Source organism: Trichechus manatus, unplaced genomic scaffold (assembly GCF_000243295.1).
Source record: "Trichechus manatus latirostris isolate Lorelei unplaced genomic scaffold, TriManLat1.0 scaffold00002, whole genome shotgun sequence".
In the NCBI taxonomy this organism is placed as follows: Eukaryota; Metazoa; Chordata; class Mammalia; order Sirenia; family Trichechidae; genus Trichechus; species Trichechus manatus.
In genome coordinates, this window is record NW_004443938.1 from 34016040 (window position 1) to 34026913 (window position 10874).

The following is a 10874-nucleotide window of genomic DNA, read 5'->3' on the forward strand; positions in this document are numbered from 1 at the left end:
CAGAGGTGAGATGGGAAGGCAGAGAGGGTTAGGAGCTGGTTGAATGGACATGGGGAATCAGGGGTGGAAAGGAGGAGTGTGCTGTCACAGTACGGAGAGAGCAATTAGAGTCCCATAAAAAAAAATTTAAAAAATGTACTACTAATAAATTTGGTCTTAGGGGTACAAGATCCTCATAACTAAAATTCAGCTTACTCAAGATGTACAACTGCACCAGTTCAACTTCTTCAACTACAACCACACCATAGCTTCCCAAAGCTTGCCCTAGTCAGCAATCTTCTTTTATAGAGAAAGTGGTTATTTATAACTCCTGACAAACACTGAACAACCAAGAGCTAATATTATCCTGCCCTGGTGGCCACACTGCCCAAGAGCTACAAGACGTAAAACCATTCTATAAACAATAATCAAAAAAAAAAACTATTAACTTTAAGTGAACACATTAAGCTGGCATGCTTGCAAATGTAGGTAAAAACTGTCTTCAACAATGAGAACAAACCATTTGAAGGTTTAATATGAATGTAGATTTACTACTTCCTAGGAATAACTGTTTTAATTCTTAATATCCATAATCACAATATCTAATGTCACAGTCTTTCACATGTATATTACATATCATGATTATTTTTTAAAAATCTAATGTCACAGTTAACTAAAAAATTGAAATATATTTTAAAATACTAAAACAGTCCAATTAATGCCATTTTAAAATTCAAAAATAACTGGATTGTATCAGTTGAGTCTGAGAGTTTACACACTTCCTTTAAAAATTCACTAATGCCACTACTCACACCTCTACTTTATAAAGCACAGCTTCAAATAGCACACGCATCCGAAAAAAAAAGCATTTGTAATTTCCTTATTCATCAATTTTACAAACAGGAGGCCTCAAAACCTATGTTCAGTTATCAACTACAGAACTATAGTAAGGAGTACTTCAAATTAAGGTGGATCATTTCCTAAGACTTCATATCATGTCAGAACCAAGAATCAAGCAACCACAGAATTTATTCATCTTACTGCTCTAATGTAAGTTAAATTTGTACCTTCTCTGCCACTGATAATGGCAACGTTTGGTTCATTTCTTTCTTTTTTCCCCTCATTCACTTACTAAAACAAGCTCCAAATGAGAAATACATAGCTTCTTAAGTTGTTGTTGTTAGGTGCCATCGAGTCGGTTCTGACTCACTGAGACCCTATAGGAAAGAGTAGAACTGACCCACAGGGTTTCCAAGCAGCAGCTGGTGGATTTGAACTGCCAGACCTTTTGGTTAGCAGCCGAGCTCTTAACCACTACGCCACCAGGGCTCACTGTTAAATTATCCCCAGGTTTGCCACTTCAGAGGAAAGTAATTATAGGGCACCACAACCACTTCCCAGCCAGCAGGTCCTCAGGAGAAAGACCGAGCAATCCATTCCCATAAAGATTACAGCCTAGAAAACCTTATGGGGCAGTTCTACTCTCTCCTATAGAGTAGCTCTGCATCAGAACTGACTCAACAGCACCCAACAATAACATCACCAGTTTAATGTTTATGAAATTGGGGATACCATCAATCTAAGAAAAAATTTTCTCACACCACCTTAAAGTGGTCTAACCTTTCGGAGCAACAAAAAAAGGAAACCCTTCCACATAGTGAGGCAGAAAATAGCCGGGTAAGCCAGATCCACCAGCAGAATGGTAACACAAGCTCCATGAGAACTGGGGATGGCCTCTATTCTAATTACCATTGTCCTCTTAGCACAGTACCTGTAACGCTGTAGGTGCTTAATAGTTTCTGAATGAATAAATGAATGATAGCTATCATGTATTGATCACTTACTACTGTGAGGAACTTAACTAAGCCTGTTACATATGTAACAAAAACTGGGGACTGGCAAGGATATAGGGAAAGGGCATACTATGACAATAAACCTATGAGGGGACCAGTATTACAGTGAAACCTGTGAGAGCTGGATCTCAACGGGACTGCCTTGTTTTACCGGGTCTCACAAGTTTTCCACCTTTGACAGGTACAATCTTACCACTTTTCTATCACTCTTTTTTAGTGGAAAATATTTGCGTTTTCCTTCTCTGACAGGTTTTTGCCTTACACAGGTTCCAGCTTTCATAGGTTTTACTGTATATTTTTTTACCATTTTACAGATAAGGAAACTGAGCCTCAGATGAGCCAGGAGTTTATCTTACCTAGAGTCTGGGCAGCTTCCCCTCTGCCACATCAATACCAAAATGAAGTTTAGAGGTCAGGAAACACAAGAAAATGGAGAACATAGTCTGGCCAAAAGTTGTATTATCAGACAATTCACAAACGAGTAAGTATGTGAACTTCCCAGTGCCATTTCAATACTGCAGACACACAGCCAATGGAGTCTACACTTGTTTCTAACAGGCTACACTTCTTCAGTTTCGTATGTTCACAGCACTGTGGGGTTCTTGTAAGTGCAGGTGCCCCGTTTAAAAAGAGACTGATCTACATAAAGAACAGCTTCCTAAACTGAAAGCTACAAGTTCAAAGCCAGACATAAGGACTCTAACCTCCCTTCGTTAAAATATACCTACATTCCCTTCCCGAAAGTCTACCTGACCAAAGGAATTCAAAAAACTGCCCAAATAAGTAAAAAGTGTTTAGCCAGCATACTATAACTAACACCTTGTCTCTGTAGTAAAAACGGAATCCTGTTACATCTTAGCTATTTCCTTAAATGTCCCTCAAACGAAGCATTCAGACGCTACTTAAGATTATTAGGCTTTCTTCTTAAAATATGAAACAATTATTTAGAGGATGAATTTTTTTTAACTCCCGGCTGGGAACGGAAGTTAAGTTGAGATTCTCTTCCTTCCTCAAGCAAGCAAGAGAACTGAGGAGCACCCCCACAAACACTCACGCCCCACAGTAAAAATGTCTCAGGGCCTCTTCACCTGTGGCGGTCAGCAGAGCAAGCCTGGATTTGCTGGGAATTAAGGCTCTCCTTCACTCGGGGCTAAGGCGGGGTGTGGGGGGAGGCACAGGGCAGAATGAACTGCTGCCTAAGTTTTCAATAGGATCATTCTTCTCAACTTGGGCAGTTCTTTCCTTCCGTCCTTCCTTCCTTCGGCCCGGGGCACACACCGAGCTTTGCCAGCGCGGGCATCACGGGCCGGGCCGGAGGGTAGCGCCGTCTCAGTCAGGCACCTCAACCGCCCTCGCAGTCTGGACGCTGGCTACCCGGGGCGCGCGGCCGGTATCCGACGCGGACACAGGGGCCGCAGGGCCACCCTCGCGGCCAGGCGTGGGGACCAGGAAGGGGCAGCCACGGCGGGGCGGAGGGGCGGGGTGAGCACTTCCTGACTCTCGCATTGTCCACGCACAGCCCGCGCCACCCAGGGCCCCGCCACCGCGCCGTCCCCGTCGGGGAGGAAGTTGGCTCTCGCCCCGCCGGCCCCGTCTTACCGTTCTTGGCGTCGCCCGCGGCAGCAGCCCCCGTGGCGGCCGAGGCGTTCGCAGCGCCAGCTCCTGCCCCTCCGGCGCCCGTCGTGCCCCCGGTACCCAGCGCGCCCGCCGCCACCGCTCCGCAACCGGCAACCGCCGCCAAGGCCCCCCCGGCCGCCGCGCCCGCCGCGCCAGCTGCTGCCAGGGCCCCGGCTCCATTTTCCTGCTCGTCCCCGCTGCTGTTGGCGCGCTTGTTTTTGCGGCCGCCTTTGCTGTTTTTGGGGTTGGGCATCTCGCGAGCGTCCAGGTGCCCGGAGTCAGCGAAGGCAGCTCCCCGAGGCGCGGCCGCTCATGCCCCCCGCGGTCCCGGCACCGAGAGAGAATGGAGGGCGCGGGCCGGCGGCTCCTCGGCGCCCGTCTAACCGCGCGGCCCGCGCCGCGCCATCCCGGCCGCCGCGCCCTGCCCGGCTTCCTGGAGCCGGTGCGCGGGCACCCGAGCTCGGGGCGCCACGGGCTCGGGGCGCTAGCGAGCCGCTCCCGAACCGGAGGGAAAAGGCGGGTCTCCGGCTTGTTTTGATTCGGCTTCGCTGACACGCTCTAGCCCCGCCCCGTCCGTGACGACACTGGGGATCCGGCCTGGCCGCGCCCACCAGGTGACCTCACAGCGGACAGGCCCGCCCGTGTGACGTCACGCCCTCACGCGGAGCCGGCCCACCTTCGAGTGACGTCATCCTGGGGCTCTCATCGCGGGTCTCCCTCCATCCTCCCCGACGTCTGCCAACACTCCTTTCCTGACAGGTCTCCAAAATGTCTCCTGACCTTAATGTAATCGAGGAGTTAAAATAATATAGTCCAGGAAAATAGGCAGATGATTACAAAAAAAAAAAAAAAAAACCCGTTGCAGTCGAGTCAATTCCAACTCGTAGTGACCCTATAGGACAGAGTAGAACTGCCCCATAGGGTTTCAAGGAGCCACTGGTGGATTCCAACGCAATCCTTTCGGTTAGTAGCCGAGCCCTTAACCACTGCTACACCAGGGCTCCAGGCAGATGACTAGAACCAAAATAAAACCAAACCCACTGCCATCGTGGAGTTGATTTGGACTCATAGGGACCCTGTAGGACTGACTATAACAGCCCCATAGGGCTTCCAAGGCTATAAATCTTTATGGAAGCAGACTACCATATCTTTCTTTCCTGGAGCGGCTGGTGGGTTTGAAGTGCCAACCTTTCGATTAACAGCCCAGTTAGCAGCCCAGTGCTTAACCACTGCGCCACCAGGGCTCCTTTATTCAAGAATGGAAAACAAAGGATTTTGGGTAGAAATCTATCAAAAGGCTTTACCATGTACAGTTTTAGATTCAGTAATTAAAGATATAGGGTGGAATTCTTACATGGGGATGAACAGCAGGGCCCCTGAATGGGAAGGTTCAGAGTCCAGTGATGAAAACAGTTTATTCAAACAGGGACCACCATTCAAGGCTGGCCTGCCTAGGAGAAAGAAAATCACTCCCTGTGAGAAGGACAGAATTGTCCTGAAATAGAGGTGGCCACGTTGTCAACAGGTGGAGAATAGAAGGTGACATCTGTGAGGAAAGCTAAAAACCTGAGGACAGGGAATTCCCGGAAAGAGTTTCTCCACAACTCCATTTTGCCTTTTCACAGGCTAGCTTCTTTCTGTCCCTCAGCTCAAACATATCACTTCCTTCAGAGACACTTTCCCGGAAGTGCTATCAGAAGTATCTCCCTGTTTATTTCCCTCATAAAACCAAACCAAATCCGTTGCTGTCCAGTTGATTCCAACTCGTAGCGACCCTATAGGACAGAGTAGAACTGCCCCAATAGGGTTTCCAAGAAGCACCTGGTGGATTTGAACTGCTGACCTTTGGTTAGCAGCCGTAGCACTTAACCACTACACCACCAGAGTTTCCTTAGTACTTGTAGCCATCTCTAATTACTTGGCCATGTATATGCTTGCTTAAAGGAGCCCTGGTGGTGCAGTGTTTAGGGGCTCAGCTGCAAACAGAAAGGTCGGTGGTCTGAACCCACAAGCCACTCTGGGAGAAAGATGTGACAGTCGGCTGCGGTAAAGATTACAGCCTTGGAAACCCTATGGGACAGCTCTACTCTGTCCTATGTCGTCACTATGAGTCAGAGTGGATCAACGACAATGGGTATGTTTACTTACTTCTTGTCTGTCTCCCTCTCATTTAAATGAAAGCTTTAAAAGTAAGAGATGTTATCTGTCTTGAGCACTTCAGGAAAGACCTAGCATGTATTTGTTAAACGTATAAATTGGATTCTTTTCCCATGAACTATTTTAGCTGACAATTTTAGTTTTCTCCTCCTATAGTGTAATCTTAATTAACCCAGCTCTTCAGTACAGGGCTCTGTGGCTGTGTTGTGAACCATCAAGAGATAGTAGTCTCCCCACACTTACCTAGCAGCGGGATTATGTTTGGGAGCTCTGGACAGCTACCCATCCCAAAGTCCAGAGCAGACCTTGGCACAGCAAGGAGAAGCCCTGGATACTCTGGAACAATTGCTGGTTGGTTTTTTAGTAGGAAAAAAAGATGAACGTTTTAATCTCCCAATGGATATTACAGAAAAGTGACCCTTTAAAGGGCCACATTGATGGGTAAATTATCTACATATTTAGTGTCTATATTTTCAAGTCTGTTTCTCCCTCACCCTGACCTCCTCTAAGCAAGAGGAGAGCAGGGATTGTGTCTATCTTTCTACCTAACTCTGCAGAGCCTAGCATAAAGCCTGACTCAGAGTAAGTGTTCAATAAATATTTGTTGAACAAAGGATGCCTAAAGCATTTTTCTTCTGGCTATGTTTTTCTGACCTTAAAGTCTCGGTGAAATCATCAATACTCTAAGAAGTCTCCCCTGACAACCCAAAACTAGGCTTTATCTCCATGTGCTCGTCTGTACCTTTTCCACCAGAGCAACTTGAACGCGCAGTATTGAAATCACTTATTTATTTGTCTGGGTCCCCACTGGAGTATAATCTCCATCTTATTTATCATTATATCCCCAGTGCCTAGCACGGTGCCTTGCCCTCAGTAGGTACTTGATAAATAGATGAATAAATAAATAGATACTTTGGATTTGGTGGCCACTTGGGCATGAGGGAAGAAGAAGAGGGTGACATCAAGAAATTTTGAAAACCAGAAAACTGAGGGAAATATGATGATAGTTAATTAAATGGAGGGCAGTGCAGTTGTGGAGAAAGGTAATGAGTTTTGTGTGGCCTATTCAGACTTAATTTCATTACTGATATGCCTCACTACAGATGGTTGACAGATCTCAAAATATTTTGGTGACCTTGGCTTAGGCCTTTTTTTTTTTTTTAACTTTCCGTGTGTGTGTGTGTGTGTGTGTGTGTGTGTGTGTGTGTGTTGGTGTAAGCAGCAAGGAGAAAGAAGCGTTAGGTTAGAGTACAAGAAAATTGAGGTAATTATTTTCTTGACTGCCACATTGCTGAAATGCCATATTGGATCCAAGTCAATGTGCATGTACCCTGCAGACAGACATTCACACCAGCTGCCTCCCACCTCTATATCACTGAGACTTAACAATTGGAAACTTTCCTACAAAAAATATCATAACTGGCTCAAAGCACACAGACATCCAGCCAGTTGCTGTTCTTCCTAATTGTGTGAGCCACCTCCTTCTCATTCAATCTAAAACATAATGAAAACGGAGGAAGAAGAAGCTGGGCCATTTCTTCCATGCTCAACCTTGATAATCTATTTTTAGTCCTAGTCAAATTTGAAGCAGAGGCCATACTTCCGTTTCTCTTGCTGCAAAGACAATATACTAAAATCAAGATGTCAGAAACAAAATTTAGGTGCAGTTAAAGGACTTCATTCTCCTCGAAAAAGTATGGAATATCACGGGAATCCTGCTGTTTTAACTTACTCATCTTTCTCTTTTCCGCACCATTTTTTAAGGTTCACAAGCAAGGGAGAGACAAAGAATCCACTGAAAGGAGCAAAAGATGGTAGATGGAGAGACAGAGCCCTTCTCTCAGGGCTTCCAAACCAAAACCAAACCAGGTGCCCTTGGTTCCAACTCATGGCAGCTCCATGTGTTGCAGAGTAGAACTGTGCTCCAAAAGGTTTTCAAGTTGGGTTCAAACTGCTAACTTTTCAATTAGTAGTTGAGCGCTAAACCATTTACACCACCAAGGGACTCCCTGAGATTTCCAGGAGGAAATATAAAGAGTCTTGGGAAACTGTGGAAGCTGCTGTGCTCTATAAATCTACACTTGCCTTCTCATACCTTAATTTCCCTGACTGACTCATGTGTGCTCTGAAATAAACTTAAAAAAAAAAAATTACACCTCTATCCAAGGTTTCCTTCCCCCATACTTCATCACCTGCTCCATCCCCAAGTTTCCTGCAAAAATAAAATAAACCCAACTCACAATAATCAATCAAGGCCATAAAATGTAAACAATTTACTTCTTTGAGGAAAGGGACTTTTTCTCAATCTGCAGGGCTGGATTGGAATGAGTAACCATTGTTTCAATCCTCTAGCTTTCTTTGTTTGTTGGAAATTCTGTGACCATCTCCTGATCACTTGGAGTCAGCTAAGTCATTTTGGCTAGGGTTAGTGTCCTAGTTACCTAGTGCTACTATAACAGAAACACCACAAGTGGGGGGCTTTAACAAACAGAAATTTATTCTCTCACAGTTTAGGAGGCTAGAAGTCTGAGTTTAGGGCACCAGCTCTAGGGGAAGGCTTTCTCTCAATGTTGGTTCTGTGGGAAAGCCCTTGTCTCTTTCAGCTTCTGTTTCTTGGTTCCTTGGACATCTCATGTGGCGTGGCATCCATCTTCCCCCATCTGTGCTTTTTGGCTGCTTGCTTAATCTGCTCTTTTATATCTCAAAAGAGATTGATTTAAGATACATCCTACCCTAATACTGTCCATTAACATAACAAAAAAACCTTATTCCCAAGTGGGATTATAACCATAGGTGTAGTAGGATTTACAACACATATTTTTGGGGACATAATTCAATCCACAACAATTAGAGTACATAATACATGTCATATACGTGTTTAGTATACTTGAAGACAATAAACAGGAAGTCGGAAGCCCAGTATTAAAATACCACTGATTCAAAAGTCACATAAGGACTCAAAAGGAATTCTATAAATAACACAGTAATGCACCCAAGAGTATGTTTCCCCAACTGAAACATAAACTAAAAGGTTTTAAAGCTCAATCTGCTAAGAAGTTACTTCAAGTAAATATACCTTGAACAATATACAGTATCTCTTCTTCTGGAATTATCCTCTCCTATGCCAGAAATTCAGGCCAGACTCAGAAGAGGACGTGGAATGAGTAATATCATTGCTGATGTCAGACGGATTTTGGCTGAAAGCAGAGAATACCAGAAATATGTTTACCTGTATTTTATTGACTATGCAAAGGCATTCGACTGTGTGGATCATAACAAATTGTGGATAACATTGTGAAGAACGGGAATTCCAAAACACTTAATTGTGCTCATGAGAAACCTGTACATAAACCAAGAGGCAGTTGTTTGAAAAGAACAAGGGGATATTGCGTACTTTAAAATTAGGGAAGGTGTGCATCATGGTTGTATCCTTTTACCATATTTATTCAACCTGTATGCGGAGCAAATAATCCAAGAAGCTGGACTATGTGAAGAAGAATGCGGGATCAGGATTGGAGGAAGACTCATCAACAACCTGAGATATGCAGATGACACAACCTTGCTTGCTGAAAGAGAAGAGGACTTGAAGCACTTACAGATGAAGATCAAAGACTATAGCCTTCAGTATGGATTGCACTGCAGCATAAAGAAAACCAAAATCCTCACAACTGGACCCAAAAGCAACATCATGATAAACGGAGAAAAGATTGAAGATGTCAAGGATTTCATTTTACTTCAATCCGCAATCAATGCCCATGGAAGTAGCAGTCAAGAAATCAAACAACGTATTGCATTGGGCAAATCTACTGCAAAAGACCTCTTTAAAGTGTTAAAAAGCAAAAATGTCACTTTGAGGACTAAGGTCCGCCTGACCCAAGCCATGGTATTTTTCAATCACCTCCTATGCATGGGAAAGCTGGACAATGAATAAGGAAGACTGAAGAAAAATTAATGCATTTGAAGTATGGTGTTTGTGTAGAATCTTGAATATACCATGGACTGCCAAAAGAACAAACAAATCTGTCTTGGGAGAAGTACAGCCAGAATGCTCCTTAGAAGCATGGATGGCGAGACATCATCTCACTTACTTTGGACATGTTATCAGGAGGGACCAGTCCCTGGAGAAGGACATCATGCTTGGTAAAGTAGAGGGTCAGCTAAAAGAGGAAGACTCTCAATGAGATGGATTGACACAGTGGCTGCAACAGGGGGCTCAAACATAGCAGTGATTCTGAGGATGGTGCAGGACTAGGCAGAGTTCCTTTCTGTTGTACATAAGGTCGCTATGAGTCAGAACCACGTCAACAGCACCTAACAACAACATGCCCACAGGTTTACACTGAGGAAATGACAATTGTGATTATAAAGCACTTTAACAAAAAATGAAATATTAATGCAAATAATATTGTAGATTATTAAATGCCATAGATCTGCTCTCCCATTAAACTGTTCCCAATTATCAATATTAATATTTTTCTCAACTATTTGCCCTCAAATATTTCTTTGAAGTCTTCTAGTTATGACTTACATTAATTCTATTATGTATGAAGCCAGTCATATAAAAAAGATCCAGAATTCTGTTCTCGGTGATTCTTATGCTTGCTGTTTTCCAACCTCTGTGCCTTCTTTACTCATTCTGTCATCCCAACACAAAGTCAACACTGTTCTGGACCCCACTAATCTAAACAGGACCCTTTCTTCAAGAGCTAGCTTGGTTATAATCTTTTCCATGACAAACATCACCATAGTTATCCCACTCTGCACTCTCATACTTTACATCTTTCTGTGCTTACCACCTGGCTACATCAATATTTTCCAAACCGTGGATCATTTTTCACTGGGGGCTTGTGAAATCAATTAAGAGGGTTTCTATCAGCATTTTGAAAACAAATAGAATAAAAAATACCAGAGTGCATTGTATACAGAAAGTAAATTTTGTTTTGTAAACCATAAGTATTGATTTGTAAAAATTACGGTATACATATACACATAAAAATCTACAAACATATATAAATATACATATATGTATATACTTGCATATATATATATATACATATATATATATGCATATAACCCAAACTAAACCTATTGCTGTTGAGTCGATTTTGTGTCGCAGCCCCTCACACAGGACACCATCGGTCGCAGCAGCAGCAAATGTCGGGATGGCGGAGACAGTAACCAAACACAACTCTTACAGAGAAGTGGGGCCAGGAGGGTCACTCTGACGAGTCGACCCTGGCTTCAGTCCCAGGAGTTTATTTATAGTCA

At 43.9% G+C, this 10874-nt stretch overlaps 1 protein-coding gene across 4 annotated transcripts in view; it reads right to left on the reverse strand.

The window, feature by feature from the left end:
* The window catches only part of HECA (hdc homolog, cell cycle regulator), a 78447-nt gene extending 74555 nt beyond the window's left edge, over positions 1 to 3892 (reverse strand). For all 4 annotated transcript variants that reach the window (XR_002823764.1, XR_002823763.1, XM_023729654.1 and 1 more), the window contains exon 1: positions 3432 to 3892. Coding sequence is in view for 2 of the 4 variants with exons in the window: in XM_023729654.1 (XP_023585422.1) it covers positions 3432 to 3702 (271 nt within the window). In the remaining 2 variants the exon portion in view is untranslated. The remainder of the gene's footprint in view (positions 1 to 3431) is intronic.
* Between the last annotated feature and the right edge of the window lie 6982 nt (positions 3893 to 10874).